General features: G+C 38.6%; 1 protein-coding gene across 2 annotated transcripts in view; it reads left to right on the top strand.

The window, feature by feature from the left end:
* lrba (LPS-responsive vesicle trafficking, beach and anchor containing) overlaps positions 1 to 21,560 on the top strand; it is an 849,775-nt gene that overhangs the window by 458,085 nt on the left and 370,130 nt on the right. For both annotated transcript variants that reach the window (XM_063046460.1, XM_063046459.1), the window contains exons 38-39: positions 15,821 to 15,967; positions 19,319 to 19,455. In XM_063046460.1, coding sequence (XP_062902530.1) covers positions 15,821 to 15,967; positions 19,319 to 19,455 — 284 coding nt within the window. The remainder of the gene's footprint in view (positions 1 to 15,820; positions 15,968 to 19,318; positions 19,456 to 21,560) is intronic.

The following is a 21,560-nucleotide window of genomic DNA, read 5'->3' as shown; positions in this document are numbered from 1 at the left end:
GCTTTCTGCAGAGACAACTCTGTGTGACACCCATTCACTCATCACTATTCACCCATCCCTCTTAGTCCCCTGATATTCTCCAGTGCAATGTTAGAAGCTGGCCAGTCTGTTCATTATATTTCTCTTTATCTGGATCCACATATTCCCTCCCAGCTTCTCTTCCTTCCCGCATCTTTAATCTGTCAATCTCTCCACATCACTCTCAGTCCTGATGCAGGGTCTCACATCAAAATATTGACCATCCTTGAGTCTCCACAGATTCTGCCTGACCCACTGAGTTCCTCCAGTGGTGTGATTTTTTTTTGCTCCAAGTACAGTGTCTGCACTCCCTCTCATTTTAAAGTTATTACATTGTTTGGTGATTTTAGCTTCACTGGAAGTCAAAGCTCAATAGATAGTATTTTCCAAAAACTGAGAAAGGGGCAATGGTCTTTTTACTTTAGTTATGTAACTTTAATTTGTCAGTCTTGTTAATCTTTGGTTAACCTTTAAGCATGTTATATTCTCTGGAAATTTTCTGTTTCGTTTGAGTTAGTTTGTGTTCTGTATACCTTACATTGTTTAAATGTTCTCTAACTGTACAATGGTAAAGTTGACCTTCCCTCAGAAATTGGCTATTTGTTGAATCATTGGAAACATCATTGTGAAGGCCACTGGGTTTACCATACCTAAGCTTACTCTATGGTCAAACTATCTAATAAAACCCACGCCAATCGCCCTGTAAATAGTTAAGCAATTTATTCAGATCCATTTTAAATGACATTATTTTAAACAGCTTAGATTTAAAAGCAAATCTTTTACAAGACAAAAATAAAATGTATTACATATTTATTTATAATTTTAATTGGGATATTCTGGATAATTTGTAAATTATTTCTCAAACAGTATTATATGGATTGTGATTTCTGAAACAGACGTTGGTTTGAAGTATTAGGAGTCTGAAGAAGTCACGTTCTTCATTCTTGGCCTCTATAGTTGCTTTTTAACTAAGGCAGTCAGCAAAATATGTTTATCTCTCATACAGTATATCCTTGTAGTGTTGAGTGGAGTTGAACAGTGAGCAGTGAGTTATTTGCAGTTTTACATCCACGAAGAGTTGGATTTAAGACAACCTATATTAATTTTTCATGACTCTAAAGAGCCAACATCAAAGAAAGATTTTACATCTGTACTTTGGCTTGATGCAAATAATGATCATCAAGTGAAAAAACAGTACTAGATTTTCTATTTTGCCTGCAGATTCATGTGTAAATACGGGTTTTTCTCAGTGTACATACTGTATAAGCAAAGGGGAGAAAACTAAAAATAAGGTACAACTTCATTTTCAGTTTATTTGATTGTTTTATTTTCTATGTGAAGTGTTTTAACATTTTTCTGAATGTGAGGGATTGTCTAAGGTCTCTGGAGGAGCTTTGGGATAAGTCTTACTTGGACTCCCCCCCTCAGTGACCCCTAAAACACTTGATTATTTCATTCCAAGCCACGTCACCACTCAAGACTTTGCCACTCAGTTTTAGGTCACTCACTTTGGCCAACATTTTCACAGAAACATAGAAAACCTACAGCAAAATACAGGCCCTTCAGCCCACAAAGCTGTGTCGAACATCTCCTTACCTTAGAAATTACCTAAGATTACCCATAGCCCTCTATTTTTCTAAGCTCCAGGTACCTATCCAGGAGTCTCTTAAAATACCCTATCGTATCTGCCTCCACCGCCGGCAGTCCATTCCATGCACTCACCGCTCTCAGCATAAAAAAAAACTTACCCCTGACGTCTCCTCTCTACCTACTTCCAAGCACCTTAAAACCATGCCCTCTCATGCTAGCCATCTCAGCCCTGGGAAAAAGCCTCTGATCAATGCCTCTCATCATCTTATACACCTCTATCAGGGCACCTCTTATCCTCCGTCGCTCCAAGGAGAAAAGGCCGAGTTCACTCAACCTATTCTCATAAGGCATGCTCCCCAATCCAGGCAACATCCTTGTAAATCTCCTCTGCACCCTTTCTATGGTTTCTGCATCCTTTCTGTAGTGAGGTGACCAGAATTGAGCACAGTACTTCGTGGGGTTTGACCAGGGTCCTATATAGTTGCAACATTACCTCTCGGCTCCTAAACTCAATCCCACGATTGATGAAGGCCAATGCACTGTATGCTTTCTTAACCACAGAGTCAACCTGCGCAGCAGCTTTGAGTATCCTGTGGACTCGGACCCCAAGATCTCTCTGATCCTTCACACTGCCAAGAGTCTTACCATTAATACTATATTCTGCTATCATATTTGACCTACCAGAATGAACCACCTCACACTTATCTGGGTTGAACTCCATCTGCCACTTCTCAGCCCAGTTTTGCTCCTATCAATATCCCCTTGTAACCTCTGACAGCCATCCACACTATCCACAACACCCCCAACCTTTGTGTCATCAGCAAATTTACTAACCCATCCCTCCACTTCCTCATCCCGGTCATTTATAAGAAATCACGAAGAGTAGGCGTCACAGAACAGATCTCTGAGGCACACCATTGATCACTGACCTCCATGCAGAATATGACCCATCACTCATTGCCTTCTGTGGGCAAGCCAGTTCTGGATCCACAAAGCAATGTTCCCTTGGATCACATGCCTCCTTACTTTCTCAATAAGCCTTGCATGGGGTACCTTGTCAAATGCCTTGCTGAAATACATATACACTACATCTACTGCTCTACCTTCATCAATGTGTTTTGTCACATCCTTAAAAAATTCAATCAGGCTCGTAAGGCACGACCTGCCTTTGACAAAGCCATGCTGACTATTCCTAATCATATTATGCCTCTCCAAATGTTCATAAATCCTGCCTCTCAGTATCTTCTCCATCAACTTACCAACCACTGAAGTAAGACTCACTGCTCTATAATTTCCTGGGCTATCTCTACTCCCTTTCTTGAATAAGGGAACAACATCCGCAACCCTCCAATCCTCCGGAACCTCTCCCGTCCCCATTGATGAATGAAAGATCATTGCCAGAGGCTCAGCAATCTCCTCCCTTGCCTCCCACGGTATCCTGGGGTTTGTCTCGTCCAGTCCCAGTGACTTATCCAACTTGATGCTTTCCAAAAGCTCCAGCACATCCTCTTCCTTAATCTACATGCTCAATCTTTTCAGTCCGCTGTAGGTCATCCCTACAATCGCCAAGATCCTTTTCTGTAGTGAATACTGGAGCAAAGTATTCATTAAATACCTTTGCCATCTCCTCCAGTTCCATACACACTTTTCCACTGTCACACTTGATTGGTCCTATTCTCTAACGTCTTATCCTCTTGCTCTCCACATACTTGTAGAATGCCTTCACATACTTGTAGAGTATAGAATTTCCTTAATCCTGTCCGCCAAGGCCTTCTCATGGCCCCTTCTGGCTCTCCTAATTTCATTCTTAAGCTTCCTGCTAGCCTTATAATCTTCTAGATCTCTATCATCTCCTAGTTTTTTGAACCTTTCATAAGCTTTTCTTCTTGTCTAGATTTACAACAGCCTTTGTGCACCATGGTTCCTGCACCCTACCATCCTTTCCCTGTCTCATTGGAACGTACCTATGCAGAACCCCACGCAAGTACCTCCTGAACATTTGCCATAGTTCTTCCATACGTTTCCCTGAGAACGTCTGTTTCCAATTTATGCTTCCAAGTTCTTACCTGATAGCCTTATATTTCCCCTTACTCCAATTAAACACTTTCCCAACTTGTCTGTTCCTATCCCTCTCCAAAGCTATGGTAAAGGAGATAGAATTGTGATCACTATCTCCAAAATGCTCTCCCACTGAGAGATCTGAGACCTGACCAGGTTCATTTCCCAATACCAGATCAAGTACCGCCTCTCTTCTTGTAGGCTTACCTACATATTGCCTCAAGAAACCTTCCTTAACACACCTAACAAACTCCACCCCATCTAAACTCCTCACTCTAGGGACTTGCCAATCAATAGCTGGGAAATTAAATTCTCCCACCACAACAACCCTGTTATTATTACACCTTTCCAGAATCTGTCTCCCTGTCTGCTCCTTGATGTCCCTGTTATTATTGGGTGGTCTATAGAAAACACCCAGTAGAGTTATTGACCCCATCCTGTTCTTAACTTCCACTCAGAGAGACTCCGGAGACAATCCCTCCATGACTTCCTCCTTTTCTGCAGCCGTGACACTATCTCTAATCAACAGTGCCACACTCCCACCTCTTTTGCCTCCCTCCCTGTCCTTTCTGAAACATCTAAAGTCTGGCACTTGAAGTAACTATTCCTGCCTCTGAGCCATCCAAGTCTCTGTAATGGCCACCACATCATAGCTCCAAGTACTGATCCACGCTCTAAGCTCATCCGCTTTGTTGATAATACTCCTTGCATTAAAATGGACACATCTCAAACCATTGGTCTGCGTGTGTCCCTTCTCTATCACTTGCCTATCCTCCCTCTTGCACTGTCTCCAAGCTTCTCTTATTTATGAGCCAACCGCCTCTTCCTCTGTCTCTTCAGTTCGGTTCCCACCACCCAGCAATTCTAGTTTAAACTCTTCCCCAGTAGCCTTTGCAAACCTCCCTGCCAGGATATTGGTCCCCCTGGGATTCAAGTGCAACTCGTCCTTTTTGTACGGGTCACACCTGCCCCAAAAGAGGTCCGAATGATCCAGAAATCTGAATCACTGCCACCTGCTCCAATTCCTCAGACATGCATTTATCCTCCACCTCATTCTACTCCTATACTCTTCACGTGTCCTAGGCAGTAATCCCGAGATGACTACCTTTGTGATCCTGCTTCTCAACTTCCTTCCTAACTCCCTGTAGTCTGTTTTCAGGACCTCCTCACTTTTCCTGCCTATGTCGTTGGTGCCAATATGTACCACGACCTCTGGCTGTTCTCCTTCCCACTTCAGGATATGGTGGACGCGATCAGAAACATCCTGGACCCTGGCACCTGGGGGGCAAACTACCATCCGTGTTTTTTTCCTGCATCCATAGAATTGCCTGTCTGACCCCTTAACTACAGAGTTGCCCATCACTGCTGCCATTCTCTTCCTTTCCCTACCCTTCTGAGCCACAGGGCCAGACTCTGTGCCGGAGGTGTGGCCACTGTTGCTTTCCCCAGGTAGGCCATCCCCCCCCCCCCCACCAACAGTACTCGAGCAGGAGTACTTATTGTCACTTTGGTGTAGTCAGAGTCAGAACCATTGAAAAGGTTGTAGCATATGAGTTTTACTTGGGCCAGTAAAAAGTGAGGTTTAAGCGGAGCGGCCATTGTGGGAGTGGACAGGGTTAGCTCGGGGATCTGAGGCTTTGGCTCAAGGGCTTCACCTAGAAGGGAGAGGCCAAGGATCTGGAGACCATTTTGGATTGGCCATTGTGTAAGTTTGTCAGTATAGGTGTCTGAGGCTTTGGTTCAAGAGGTTTCGCAAGGAGGCGCAGGTGAGAACAGGTAATTTTTTTTATAGTAGTTAACTAAAATGATACGAAATTACAGCTAATTAAATAAAGTGGGGATGCAGGATCAGGTGATATGTTGTGGCTGTATGATGTGGGAGCTGGTTGAGCCTATTATGATTCTTGATGACCACATCTGTATTAATTGATGGTTGCTCAAGGAACTCGGGCTCAAAGCAATGACCTAGAATCTGACCTTTAAACACTGTGATGCATTAGGGAGGGGCAAGAGTTACCTGCACACTGGTTCAGGAGTCATTCACACCTGCTAGATTAACTATTTCAAGTTAAGTATGTTGCCATGGCAAGAGGGTCTGACTGCAAATTAAGAAAGTACGAAGATCCAAAAATTTCTGCTGGAAAAGCCTCAGCCTTTGATCCTGCCCAACAGATCTGAGACTGTTGCTCCCTGTGAGGATGCATGTGGGGCTATAGAAGGAATGAGCAACCGAACCATGGCACCATGGTTCTGGGAGCCATTCAAGAGTGGAAAGAGAAGATAAATGTACTTATAATTAGGAACAGTATAGTCAGAGGAATAGACGCAGTTCTCCATAACAAGGATTGAGAGTCCTGAAGGCAGTGCTGTCTACCTGGTACCCAGGTTTGAGACACCTCATCTGATCTGCAGAGGAATTTGGAGTGAAAGGGAAAAGATCCAGTTGTTGTAGTCTGTGTGAGTACCAGTGACATGGGAAGAACAAGAAAAGAGGTTCTGGGGGAATTTGAGCAGCTGGGGACTAAATTGAAACACAGAACCAAAAAGGTAAAAATCTCCGGATTGATAGCTGAGCCTCAGGGTTAGTAAGATCAGACAACTAAATGTGTGGCTCAAAGATTGATGTGGGAGAAGTGGATTTGCATTTGTAGGATATTGGCACCAGTATTGGGGAAGGAGAGAGCTGATCTAATGGGACGGTCTCCACCTGACCAATGCTGGGACCAGGGTCCTAGTGAATTGCATAACTAGGGCTGTGGATGGGGCTTTAAACTAAAAAGTAGGTTCAATAGCTTGGAAAGTAGGGAAAAAGTAAAAGAAAAGGAGAGTGCAGGAGAGTTACTGAAGTCCCCAGAATTAAGAATTAGACAAAAAGTTCAGAAAGGAATAAGAATTTAACTTCAAGCAACATGAAGACAAAATTGAAAAGAAAGGTGATGAATACAGGACTGAAGATGTTATATTTGAATGCATGCAATATATGAAATAAGATAGATGATCTTGTACAATAGTTAGGTATGATGTTGCGGGTGAAAGTATATCACAGCTGGGAACATCCAAGAATGTACATCACATCACAAGACAGATAGCTGGGCAGAGAGGTTGAAGTGGCTTTGTTGGTTGAAAAAAATGAAATCAAATGCTTAGGAAGTGACATAGGATCAGAAAATATAGAATCCTTGTGGGTAGAGTTAAGAAACTACAAGGGTAAAAAGACCCTGATAGGAGCTATATATGGGCTTCCAAACAGTCACCAGAATGTGGCGTACAAATTACCACGGGTGACAGAAAACATGTACAGAGGTCATGGGGATTTCAAAGTTCGGGTAGATTAGAAAAATCAGGTTGGTGTTGGATCCCAGGAGGTGGAATTTGTAGAATGCCTATGAGATGACGTTTTAAGCACCTTGTGGTTGTACCTGTTAGGCAGAAGGCAGTTCTAGTCTGGGTGTGTGTAATGAACCAGATTTGATGCGGGAGCTTTTGGTAAAGGAACACTTAGGAGATAGTGATCATAATACGATAGAATTCATCCAGCAGTTTGTGAAGGAGAACCTAAATCGGCTGCATCTGTATTACAGTGGAATAAAGGTAAATACAGAGTCATGAGAGAGGAGCTGGCCAAAGTTGATTGGAAGGGGATGCTGGCAGGGTTGAAGTTCGAGCAGCGATGTCTGGAGTTTCTGGGGGTAATTCAAAGATGCTAGTACAGTTCATCCCAAAAAAAGAATTAATCTAAAGGGAGGATGAGGCGATCATGACTAATAAGGGAAGTCAAGGACAGCATAAAAACAAAAGAGAGAGCTTACATGGTAAAAATTAGTGGGAAGCTTTTAAAAGCCACCAGAAGGCAACTAAGAAAGCAATGAAGAGAGAAAAGATGAAATATGAAGGTAAGATAGCCATTAATATAAGAGATGATATCAAAAGATTTTCAGGTATTTTAAGACTAAAAGAGAGGTGAGATATTGGACCTCTGGAAAACAAGACTGGGGAGGTTGTATTGGGGAACAAAGAAATGGCAGATGAGTTGTGTGTATTTTGCATCAGTCTTCACTATGGAAGACACCCACAACAAGACAGAAATTCAAGAGTGTCAGAAGTGAGTCTAGTTCCCATTACTAAGGAGAACATGCTTGGGATGCCGAAAAATATGAAGGTAGTTAAGTCGCTTGGACCAGATAGGACTTCACCCCAGGGTTCTGAAAGATGTAGTTGAAGAAATTGTGAAGATATTAGTAATGATGTTACAAGAATCACTAGATTCTGGAATGGTTCTAGAAAATTGCAAATGTCAGTCTACTTTTTAAGAAGAGAGAGAGGCAAAAGACATGAATGGCAGTGAATTCAGAAATTGGAAGCACAAAGGGACTTGGGAGTCCTAGTGTAGGATTCCTTAATGTTCAGCTTGCAGTTTGAGTCAGTACTAAGGAAGGCAAATGCAATGTTAGCATTCATTTCGAATAAATGAAGGACTAGAATATAGAAGGACATAATGCTGAGCCATTATAAGGTGTTGATCTGACCACATTTGGAGTATTGTGAGCAGTTTTGAGCCCCTGATCGATCGAAGAAATTCTACCAGATATTGATAGGATGGACATGCAGAGGATGTATCCAATAGTTGGAGAGTCTAGGACCAGAAAGCACAGCCCCAGAGTAGAAGACTGTCCCTTTAGAACAAAGATGAGAGGAAATTCTTTAGCTAGTGTGTGCTGAATCTGTGGAATTAATTGCCTCGGGTGACTCTCGTGGCCAAGTTTTTTAGAACAGGTTGATTGGTTTCTGATTAGTAAGGGAGAAGGCAGGAAAATGGGGTTAAGAAGGAAAATATATCTGCCATAATCAAATGGTGGATCAGACTCAATGGGCAGAGTGGCTTAGATCTGCTCTTGTGTCTTATGGTCTTATTTTTTCATTTAAATGAATGTAGGAAGTAAGTAGGGCAAGAAAACCCCACTGAGGAAAATCTGCACCCTAAAATTAATTGACTCTTTCAGCCTATATACGAGCTCATGAGTAGGACAGAAAGAGGATATATGAGATACCCATGGCAGACTGGGTAACGGAGCATTCTAAGAGATTCCAATGGTATATCAAGAACAAAAGAGCAACTAGGGAGAAAATAAATTCCCTTAAGGATTGGTGTGTTTTCACAGGAGATATGCAAGGTCGTAAATTAATATTTTTCATCTGTATGGAAAGAGTCATTGAAGTAAAGGACTTTGGAAAGGGAAAAGGTAATGTCCTGAAAAATTCTCACAGTATGAAAGAAGAGTTTCTGGCAGTATTGAAGTGAATGAGGGTGGATAAATCCCTGGACCTAAGTATATCCTGGAAGCAGGGGAAGAAATTGTTTGGGCTATAGTTGAGACTTTTGTATCATCCTTAGTCCTGGGTGATGTACTGGTAAACTGGAGTGACCGTCTGAATTTGAAACCGAAATGATTCCAAAATTTGGTGGTATAATGACCATTGAAGAAGGTTGTCTAAGGCTAAAACAGATCTAGGTAACTGGGAGCTTGGACCAAAGAATGGTAGATGAAGTTTAGCTCAATAAGGTGATGCATTTTGAGTTTTTAAACCAGGTCAAAATAGTCACAGTGATTTGCAGGTTCTGGGGAGTTTGTAGAACTGAGTGACCTAGGGGTACAAGTATAGAGTTTTCTGAACACAGTTTGACAAGTTAGTGAAGAATGCTTGTCTTCATCGGATAGGGCAAGCAGTACAAGAGTTGGGACATATTATTATAGCTCTATGAGGCATTGATGTGACCATATCTGGAATATTGTGTGCAGTGCTGATTACTATAATATTGGACTGCTGTGATTCAGTTAAAGAGAATACAGAAAAGATTCACAAGGATATTGCTGGTTCTGGAGGTCTTGAGTTGTGAGGAGACTGAATGGAGAGGGACTGCTTTTCCAGGAGCAATGAAGACTGCGGTTGACTTTATAAGGTTTATAAGTTTTCTAAAACCATGAGAAAATTAGGAAAGTGGATGGTCACAATCTTTTTCACAGGGTTGGGCAGTCTGTGAAAAGGCATAAGTTTATGATGAGATAATATAGAACAGTATAATACAGGCTCTTCAGCCCTCAATGTTGTGCCAACCTATGTAACCTATTCCATGATCAACCTAGCCCTCCTCTCCTACTTGTCCATAACTGTCCATTTTTCTTACATTTATGTGCCAATCTAAGAGTCTCTGAATGTTCTTATTGTATCCGCCCCTACCACTACCTCTGGCATTGTGTTCCAGGCACCAGAACTCTTTGTGTATAAGCCTACCTCTGACATCTCCCCAAACTTTCCTCTACTCACTTTAAAAGGATATCCTTTGGTATTGGCCGTTGCTGCCCTCAGAAAAGGATGCTGGCTATCCACTCTATCTATGCCTCTGATAATCTCATACACCATTCAAATCAACTCTCCTTCTTCACTACAAAGAGAAAGTCCCTAGCTTGCTCAACCTTTCTTCATAAAATGTATTCTCTAATCCAGGCAGCATCCCAGTAAATCTCCTCTGTACCCTTATTCTTCCGATAATGAAATAACCAGAACAGAACGTAATACGTGTGAAAGATTTAAAGGGATCCTGAGAGATAAGTTTTTCCACAAGGAAGGTGGTGGCTATATGCAACAAGCTATTTGAGGAAATGAGAGAGACAGGTACAATTACAATGCTTAAAAGAGATTTAGACAGATAAGTGGATAGGAAAGCTTTGGAGGAAGATGGACCAAGTGCATGTGAATGGGGCTACCTCAGGAAGACACCTTGGTTGGCATTGATCAACTGGGCTGAGGGCCTGTTTCTGTGCAATATAACTCAATGACTCTAAAAGAGGAACTATTTGTTTCCCTCCCAAACTTTCTCATCTGAATTGTAGCATATTGCCATCTGCAAATATGGAAATCATGACATTTGAAACAAGATCCTGTTTTCCTTGTGTGATAATGGGGAAAAGATCTCTTGAACTTCCATTTTCTTTTTTTTCTCATTTTAACAACAGACTTTAGAAAGAATTCCTTTCATTCTATAGACCTGGGACATATGCAATTGTTTAAACCAGGCTAGAACTTTAAAACAGTTTATTATAAAATGTCCCAGAGCAATGTAGTTCTGCTGAGGCTAGTTATGTATTTATTGCTGGAAAAGGCCATCTTTTCTTGGAATTGATTTGGACTGAAGCCTCTGGTGTAGAGGTGGCAGAGTAAATACCTGAAGAGTAATGTTCGCTGCGCTGCCGATCAATACCAGACCCACCATTGTACTTGAGGCCACTCTCTTGTTAAAAACAAATTTGTTAATTCTGACAATTTAATTGTGTTTTTTCAGGGCTGATTTTAAGACTTTTTAAAGGCATCTGGTAAAAATGATTGCATGGATATTTTTATATTGCAACTATTACTGCTTTTTGTGCTTCATTATCCATGTTGTACATTTTCTCTTTCACACAGTATAAATCAGTTTTATGATTGATTTCCCAGCTATCATATGTTTTGGAATTTGTTTAATGCCGAATTCTGTTCCACAGTAGTTAATCTATAGGTATGGATGTCTTTAAACAATAATAGTGTAAGTTACTAACACAAGATTTCCATTTAATTAACAAAACAGAGCCTTTGTGAAACTTTGTTCATTCCTATCCAAATTCTGAGTTCCTTAATGCTGTTTTAAAATGGGAATTGAAAAGCCTTCTGATAAAATATCATTTTATGTTTTTGAACTTTCTGTTTATCCTGGTAAATCTAATACTGCAGCTGACATCATTTGGCAGAACTTGAGATGATTGTTTCAATACATTTTGCACCAGTTGTCAGAATTTGAATATGGTAACTCTGTCAACAAGAATTGTGAAGATAATAGTAAAGCTGAATTCTCACCCAAATTTTACCTGCACTAGCTGAATAGGTCAAGATTTATAAGTAACAAAATATTAAAAGTACTGTTGGACTGTGAATAATAACTAACTCTTGGGTGTGTATAATGGGATGCAGTAATACCACTATTAGCTAGAAAAACCTCAAGGGAGGGTTAATTGCAGGAAGACCATGTTAAATATTTGTACAGGATTTCTTTTTCCCATAGTTAGCCATATGAGGGGTGATTGATAAGTTTGTGGCCTAAGGTAGAAAGAATCAATTTTAGAAAACCTAGCACATTTATTTTTCCTGCATTTACACACTTAGTCCAGCAGTTATGGAGCATATGGATCCCTTCTTTGTAGAAGTCGGCATTTTGGACCTCCAGAAGTGGTGCACAGCAAGGGTGGTTGATAAGTTCGTGGCCTAACGTAGAAGGAGATGAGGAGAAACTTCAAACTTTCTGCATTTTCACTCAGAGTTGAACTGCACGTGCATGTAACGAGAGCTGTATATCTCATCTCCTACCTTAGGCCACGAACTTATCAATTACCCCTGCTGTGGACCACCTGGAGGTCCAAGACGCTCTCGTTACATGCATGTGCAGTTCAACTCTTTGAGTGATAATGCAGAAAGTTTGAAATTAATAACTCATGTCCTACCTTAGGCCATAAACTTATCAATCACCCGTGCTGTGGACCACTTCTACAAAGAAGGAATCCGTATGCTCCACGACCGCTGGACTAAGTGTGTACATGAAGGAGGGGACTATGTTGAAAAATAAATGTGCTAGGTTTTCTAAAATTGACTCCTCCTACCTTAGGCCACGAACTTATCAATCACCCCTTGTGTGTGTGTCTGTGTGTGTATGTATATGTGTGTGTGTATATATATATATATCTATATTTCGAATGTTGAAAGGCATGGACAGAGTGGATGTCGCAAAGTTGTTTCCCATGGTGGGGGAGTCTAGTACAAGAGGGCACAACTTAAGGACTGAAGGGCGCCCAATCAGAACAGAGATGCGAAGAAATATTTTCAGCCAGAGGGTGGTAAATCTGTGGAATTTGTTGCCATGGGTGGTAGTGGAGGTCATTGGGTCTATTTAAGGTAGAGTTTGTTAGGTATCTGAGTAGCCAGGGCATCAAAGGTTATGGTGAGAAGGCAGGGGAGTGAGACTAAAAGGGCAATTGGATCAGCTCATGATAGAATGGCGGAGAAGACTCAATAGGCCAAATGGCTGACTTCTGCTCCTTTGTCTTATGGTCTTATGATCTTTGTATTAACAATTCACCAAGATAATGGATGATTTGTCTTCCCTGCACAAACTAATTAGTTTGGTTTCATGCCTCTGGGTTAGAGTTTTGGCCTTATTCTCTTTTTCACTCAGGCATTTGATGATTCTTTTATGAATTGCTTAATTTTTTATTGCTAATATTGCAACTGAGTAAACTTTTGGTGACAATTTAAGATGTCAATTAGGCAGATCATATTCTAATACATACCTGAAAGCTGTGAAGTACTGCGGAAAAAGAACTGCTTTGTACTTGAAAACAAATTTGAAACATGACTGATTTAGCATGCCACAAGGGATTGCATTACTGTAGTATGCTAAATAATTGAATTGTTTTGTTTCCTGAGATCACAATCCAATTTAGTTTACTTATGGTAAGCATGGCTTTGAGTGAAATAACTACAGCTTTGCCACACCAAAATGAACTGGGTCAAATAACTGATATAAAATAGATTTGTATTGTTTGCTTTCCTATTTATAGAGCTATTTCATAATGGTAAAAATAGTACTATATTTTCTGTAGAACAAACATTTTGGAGAACTATTTTACATTAATGCATCATGGCTGACTTTAGAAATACTTTGGTTTCCAACAAGTGGTTTGACATGATTTGAAAATCTGATCCCATGTTTCATGCATCAACTTAACTGGAGTTAAGCAAATTTTTAATTTAATGGAGAATCCATGATTGAACATAATATTAATATTAAAATATAATTTAACTATGCTTAACTTTTAAAATAATTATATGGCCATCTGGTGCTGATAAATACATATCTTTTGCTTGTAATAATATATGAATACTGCATAACCTAATGAAAGACAAATATCTCAGACATAAAGCCTTGTATTTTTCTAATGAGTATGCTTGGTCTATCAAGAACCCATACTGGAAAGCAGTTAATTCATTTGATTGTTCTTATATTTAATTTGCAGTAGAGTAGCATATTGCTAAATATTTGATATTTTAATAAGGAGTCTAATAGCTCTTGCATGAAGTCATGTTGAAACATTTGTGTTTGTTCCTTTAGAAAAGTTGGCATTAAATGTAAAATTGAAGGGAGGCCTTTTAATAAACTTGATGAGTAATATATATACGGAGGAAAATGGAACTTTATATGTGTTGTGGATTTTTGAAACATTTCATTATGTAATGGTTGTTCTTATGTCATCCTTGAAAATTATTATTGTAGGGACTTTAGAAATGTAAAATAGTGTTTGAAAGAAGTGGAAACATGTAATCTAGTCTTGCGAAATATTGGTCATCCCACTTTCAAGGATCAACGGATCAGCTTTATTCACCATATGCATTTACTTAAATGAATTAAGAATTTGAGGTGGTGTTAGTCAGGACAGGACATACAACAAAAAAAAACATTTTCAACAATTATTAAATATAAAGAATTATATAAAAATAAACTATATGTATAAATAGCTGGCAATGTTAGAGGTTAAAGGACGGATATGAAGAAAATTTCCATATATAGAATTCAGTTACAGAATATGGATGTATTTATGAATTTTGAAATTTTGTGGTTGTGCTGTTAATCAAATTATGGTAATTGTATTTCTGAAATTGTGAGCTTTTTTAAGAGGAGTGTCTAAATTCCCAAAGGGTGTATTATTCAGCCATATCAAGGGCTTCTGAACTATATCCAGCAAACTTTTCAGTACTTTTTTAGAACTTTCAAATTCAAAGGCAAGAAAGCACCCAAATAGTTATTTCAGTAATGATCATTAAACTGTAGATGGGAAATCCATGTTTTAGGGGCATAATTTTAATTCCTGATTTTAATTATAATATGGGAAACCTAAATGTTTTGAACACCTTTTAGCTCAAGGGCTTATAAAACTGAAGGGTATCAAGTCTGCATTTAAGTAGACTTGGTTAAAAACGCTGCACGAACATAATTCATCAAAATATTTAATTATATCGATTAAAATTCAGTCTTATATTGCATCAATGAAAAAAAAGTTTCCTCTGGTAGATGTTGAGAACTATATCTTTACCTATAATGGTCTTTTGAGCTACGTGAAATTATTTAACCCAAGAAAGGTTTACTTCCGCGTATTAATATGGAAGTAATATTCCGATCATCATTCTGAGTTGTGCCATTTACCTTGAATTAGTATGGTCTGGAGTTAGTCAGAAGTTTGGTTTCAGATTTTGCCAAAAAGAGCAATAAATAATTCTAAGTATTGCTCCATTCTAAATATTGTCGGCGAACTTTTCCCCTTAATACCCGTAATGTTGAATTGTTTTTATTTCTTATTTTTGAAATCGGAAGTCCAAAAAGTATAAACTTATCAAATGGAGTTGATGAATTTGAAAATAACTGCGGGAAAAAAGGTCTTCATTGTTTTTCGGTGATTTGTTCCAAGGAACTCTGTGTTACAGGGCAGCTTTGAAATCGAACACTCTTCACAACGTATTGGCTTTAGTTGTGCACATTAAATATTACCTGGAGTAAAGAGATAAACTTATGTAATTAAAATAGGAAATATTGTTATACTTCTGCATGTATGAAATAACTGTTACTCACTTTATCTTGCCTTGATACTTTTGCGAATTGCGAGTGATTATTTTTATAAGTACGTCCATTAGCATCGGTGTTTGTAAGAAATGAAGATGCATTGTGATTTAACCGTTCTCCTCGAAATTGTACTTCAGTGACCAGATTTTCCATATACAGTGGAAAGCTACAAGTTGTATATTTGAATGCGTTTATCAATACGATAAGAGATACCACAGTGAAAACTAAACATCTAATACGAGCAACCTTTTATATTTACATCAGTATTATTAGTTGTAAAAATGCGCAGAATATTTGCAGCTTCCAGTAACAATATGAAACTGGAATGGTGGAAAGGAAATGTTGGGGCAATCGCCTATAAGCAATTTCTTTTGCACACTGTGTTTGATTTTTAACAGCGATCCTCTTCGGGCCGATCTTGCTTAGTTTCTCACCGGTCTCTGCTGTGTGTGTTGGCAGGTTCTGAAGATGATGTGCTCGTTAAAGGCAGGCAGTCCATTCGGGCTCCAGCAGTGAGCAGCCGGAATTCCGAGAGCGAAATGGTGCTGGAGGGAGACGATGATACCATCACTTCACTGGAAGAGAAGGAGATTGATAACATGGCGGGTAAAATAATTTGTCTTTCTTTACACCAGCCTAACGTTACAACTAAAACTCCTTATATAATTTCACTCGTTCAGTGCAAAGACTTTTGTTGAGACAGTGATAAATTTACTTAATTCTAGTGAAGCCAATAAAATACCATTTTCCCCTCGAAATTGAATGAAAAACTCCAACATTACATGAGCATTTGGCGTTTCATATTTTTCTGTGTTTTTAGTTTGTTTTCTTCCACTTCATTTCTAGCCACCTTGAAAAGTTTGGAATAAAATGACTTGACATGAAGTTTCTTTTTTTCCAAGTGCCTAAAACGACATTACTAATTTACGTCTTACTGCCTATAACATAAGTCTATGTTTGGGGCTGAGTTCCAACTTTTCAAGAGCAGTCTTGCAAAAAAATTCATGAAAAGGGTACAAGTTTCAGATTCACACATTGTGTATATATAAGCAGGTAATATTTACCTCACTCTGTTGGTACTATAGAGGATCAATCACTGTAAAGTACAATTAATTTTGCTCAAATCTGATGTTCAAAATATGGCGAAGAACCATCAAACCGCAAAATGTGAGCATTAAAATCGATTATAAAATTATATTTGCAAGTTACCCTCTGTAAAATCGAGGTGGATCCTAATTCCAGCATAGTTTTTTCTTTAGCTGTTTAATATCAAAACTAATACCTTAATTATGAAATTGCCCTTTGTATCTGATGTCTGTTGTCTTTTAACATTCTTCATTTTCATCAATTATATACGGAGTTGCGTCTTAACTATCTAGCGCCAATCAAATAAGGGAAATAATGTCGATAATTAAATAATTTAGTTAGGATCGCGGGAGAGTTTAAATGAATGCAGTTGCTTCTTGATTTGCTTGGGACAAATGCGAGGTTGGTCGGAAGGTTTCTCAGGAATACAAAAGATGTTTTTTTTAGTATGCGCAGAGATATCACATTCTTTTAGGTACCTTCATACGAGGCGACCAAAACGCTTCTCTCACTGAATTTGTTGGCGACGATTGTTGCTACCTATGATCTCGCTAGAATGAGAAGAAAACTCGTACATCACTGCATTTAAATTGGAAAGGATAACTAACTGCGCTGGAGAAAGAATGGGATATCCGCCGCAGGGAGGGACTTGGGAGGTGGAATGTTCCGTCAAGAAGAATGGTTTTCGAAAGGGGTTACTGTCACTGTTTCGAAAGGGTGGAATGGGTTTGGATAATATCCCCTATAACTCTTTTCGGGGGAAACGCCTGGATCGTTGGGCGCTGCTTATCCTGAACCAAAGGGAGTTTGGCGTCGTGTGGTAAAGATGAAAATGTTTCGAAAGCGTTAACAATTTCTTAGCATTTTTATATATGGTGAAAACGATGCTTGAAATCAAATTTATGGCATTCACATTTAAAGGAAAAATAAACATCAAATGCATTGCTGTGCTTTAATGTATCTTGGAAATAATATGTACTTGGGATTCTTTTTATCACAGCAGAAACAGAAACGGCCACGTTAATCCATTGCATATCGTCTCATTTTGGAGATGTTCTTTTACAATTATTTCACCTATAGATGTTGCCATAAATAACAGCATTTAGCATTTAAACCTTTTCAATCCCTCCGTCTAATGTAACAAGTGTGAAATTGTTTTGCGATGTAGCAAGCTTCCTATACAGCGCAGATATTCGCAACAGTGCGGAGAGATTAGAGTTTAATTATGAAATCTTGACATTGGGAATAGGATTAAGCAGTAATCCTTTCTAATAAAGTCTGTAGTGTAAATTAACTGAAAGTTATCTGGGGTCTCCTATAAGAGCCCATGGGCTGTGCGCATTGCCAGATCATTGCAGATGGCTGCTGTGTTCTCATTGTAATTGAATGTCTCACTATGATTGAAAAATGTTATTTCTCTCCTGTATTACATGTTAATGTATTAAGGTCTCTGAGAGACGGCAGAGAACACGAGATGGTGATTCCATCCACTTTTGAAAGAGCTTGGGGAAATCAAGGCGGTTTTGTATCTCTCTACTGACCATCTGCAAACCAAGTATATTGTAGACTGGGAATAGAGGGCAAATCCTGCTCTAATCTCACATGAGAATCGCCCGCTATTGTCGAGGTGGCATACATTAAGATTGATGAGAGATTAAAGACTACCCGGGTCTAAGCAATCAATGAAAATGACAATTAATTTGAAAATTTTTTGGCAATTACTCACAGAATGATTACCTCCACCACTTGGACGGGTGAACCTGATCTGATGTCGCTTATATAATATATATGTATGTAAACATTCAATGTAGAACAGTTAGCCTGGTGTTAAAGTTTAGCGCTTCTGAAATCTGCACGTCGAAATATGAGAAATGGCCCAAGGATTCATTTTCATTTCGTGAATTTCTATTAAAGTGTTACGAAAGGTTGTATTGTATTCATTAAATTTCACGAAATCAATCACCATAGTCAGAGAGAGTTTATGTTTCCTAAATCAAAGCTTAAAAATAAACGTAGGACCAAATAGTGGTTTCCGATTGTGTGTAAACGTGTAAATTACTTCCTACCTAAAAAGAAAATCCTGACCTAATTGGGTTGCCATTATTATATCTACCTTTTCCCGTCACCGTTTCTTTAACATAACTTTCATAGTTATGTCATTTGGAGCATATCAGACAAAACCTATCAGTTTTGTATGTTTACAGCTAATGCCCCAGTGCTCTTGTTGCGAAATGATAATCTTTCTCGAAATCCCATTGTACTTCGTGATTGTTACAACGAAATGCACTCAAGCATAAACCAGCCGAGCAGCTGTGCAATGTGGATTCCCAGTACATCAAAACAACGGCAATTCTCATAAAAGCTACACTGCATGCATGCTTGCATGCATTACATCCATGCATACATAAATACAGGAGTAAGAATTATAGTGTTACTCTTCAGTAGCTGTTCTGTTGTTTTATTTTAATGTACGATTTAAAAAATATATTACATTTCATACAATTTTAGTAGCAGTTACACGAGTGTTGAGCACTAGTAAACGTTTGAAAACCCTCGTAACTAATTATCCTGCGGGGCATTAAACCAGAATGAGTAAACCGAGAGATTATAATTGCAGCGAATTCCGTTAGAAAAGAAAACTGAAACTATTCCAGAAGCGCGACATCGACAACGTTTAATGACTAACACGTCAATCTTGCAATGCAAATAGAGGTGTATCGTAACTGGTTTCATTTTCAGATTTGTTTGTGCATGTTTTTCTTACTATCTAACTAAATTTGCTGGAAAAAACGTATTTTAATTAAGTTTTATTCACTTGGTCTGCATGAAACCAAAAGATGTTAGTAAGCTATCTTGATCACCTATTTCTAGGACCTGTGACTTTGACCACGGCTGCCCAACTTATAGCTCCAGTTGTAGTCGCTAAGGGGACGTTGTCAATCACCTCTTCCGAGCTGTACTTTGAAGTGGACGACGAAGATCCCAGTTATAAAAAACTGGACCCCAAGGTAAGGGGCCATAGATATATTTGGGAAGAGTTTAAGTAACAGCTCTTAAATATACCAAATTTTAACTCGAGTAGTCACAGATACGTCAGAGAGAAGAATATTTTACATTCATTCAATAACAAAACTGTGAAATTAACAATCTCTCGCTTTTCGAAATAATGTTGCTATTAAATAATAATTAAGATTGTTTTCGTGCGTGCACATGTTAAAACTGCAATGTGTATTTAATATATTCTGATTCCACGCACGTCGGTCTATTCCATCTGTAAAATGTACAACTTTTAAAGTCTATATCGTCACTTTTGCTAGTTTTTGAAACCTTTCAAATGTTTCAGCGGTCTGCAAAAATGGTGTACGTGAAATTATTAGTTTTTATTTTTGGGGAAAAAAAACACTTCTTTTTACCGGTCATAAGTTTTATGTGTTGTTACTGATTTGAGAAAAAAATATTTATCGCGAATGAAAAAAAGTTTCTAATATCCAATGACAAATAAATCCAGAGTTTGTAAACTTTACTTGCATTAATATTTAGCAGTAGTTACCATTTCGATCCTTAAAATACTTGAGATTCCTCTGGAATTTTATGCACATAACAAACGCAATAAAATGTGGTTTCGCGAAAACATAAGGTATTTTAATTCTTAGCAAATATTAATGTCATCTTTCTCATTTTAAGGCTGGTTCTGTTCATTGACTTAAAACTAAACGGCGTGGTGGGAAGAGACTGACAATAACAAGAATAAAATGCGTGTTTCTAATATATCAATTTAAAATTAATTTTATTGTGTCGACCTTCTGATTATTAGTACGTATTCCATTTTGTAAAAGCATGAGCACTGATTATGGTTTATGAAAATGCGAAATACTGCATGGCACAAGGGATCTTTTTTAATATAGTTGGCATCTGCGCATTATTTATTCTAGTCATTTTGGAGTCCTATTCCATTTTGTGTCTTCGTTTGGTTTTCTAGAAACAAACAGCATCTTGGATTTTGCGATTTGAAACGTACTGGTATGTTAGTGGTGCTTAGTCTCATGATTGATTATTTAAAGTATTTAACGTGCTTAATTTTGGGAGGAGAATGGTTGTTAAACGACTGAGCTTCATTTAGATTTGAAAATTATACCTTGTATCGTTTTGGTTAGGAGAAGCACCTTTCTATTGCAAATGTTTAAGTTTATTATTCAAGGTCACAGGTAGTTTTGTATTGTCTACTTTGGGGGTTGTCAAATAGGAAGTCTGTTAACTCGCGAAATAATGATAAATGTTACCTCAAATAATGAAAATAATACCTTTGAAATTCATTTGATTATTTAGCTTGTACGCTGCACGGGCTGAAGCAATGACGTTTGAGATTTAGCCTAAGTGTTGCGGTATTTCATATCTCTCCCCCCCCCCCCCCGCCACACACACACACACATAAATTGGCATGTTTAGTAGAACACGCTGGCTGAAGTATAAACTATTGGGGTAGAGAGCTAATTTTGAAATCGTTCCTTGTTACTCTTTGGAAGAAATGGCTATTATTTTAGAAAAATCTTTCTAAGATGACACCTGTTTTTAAGGGTCTAATGTCACAAAGATCATTATTGATGCTTATTGTATCATTTCTTAATGCATGCATTACTAAATGACAATAAAAGAGGACTGCGTGTCCTCATAATCTAATCTATCTAACATTTACCTTATGGTTTGAGGGAGAACGTGTGCAACTTAGAAAAGTAGAAATATTCTTAAGAGCCTGAAAGAACTCTAGCGTCTCCGTTCATCCTGAAGTAATACTCTATTTTCATCGTGGGACATATATTTTGTGACACATTCGTTTGTTTCCTTTGTTTCTAAAATTTAATGTTCATATCGTCGAAAGAGAAGTAAACAACTCAGCTCCAGAGATAAGTTGTAATTGACATTTTTTTCTCTGTCTTCCTGGCTGTATCTAAATTGGATTTCAGATGAAATTTACATAACAACGCAAGATGAGCTTCAATCATGCATATAGCCAATATTTAAAATGAAGTGCATAGCGCCCTTCCTGCTCCGTTGGAATACGTAGTAAAATAGTAATCCTGCTTTACAGTCATCAGGATGGCTTAATTTCATTGTA

The sequence above is a fragment of the Mobula hypostoma genome, chromosome 4, assembly GCF_963921235.1.
Source record: "Mobula hypostoma chromosome 4, sMobHyp1.1, whole genome shotgun sequence".
Lineage (NCBI taxonomy): Eukaryota > Metazoa > Chordata > Chondrichthyes > Myliobatiformes > Myliobatidae > Mobula > Mobula hypostoma.
Note: the sequence above shows the minus strand (reverse complement) of the source record. Positions and strands in the feature narration are given on the sequence as shown.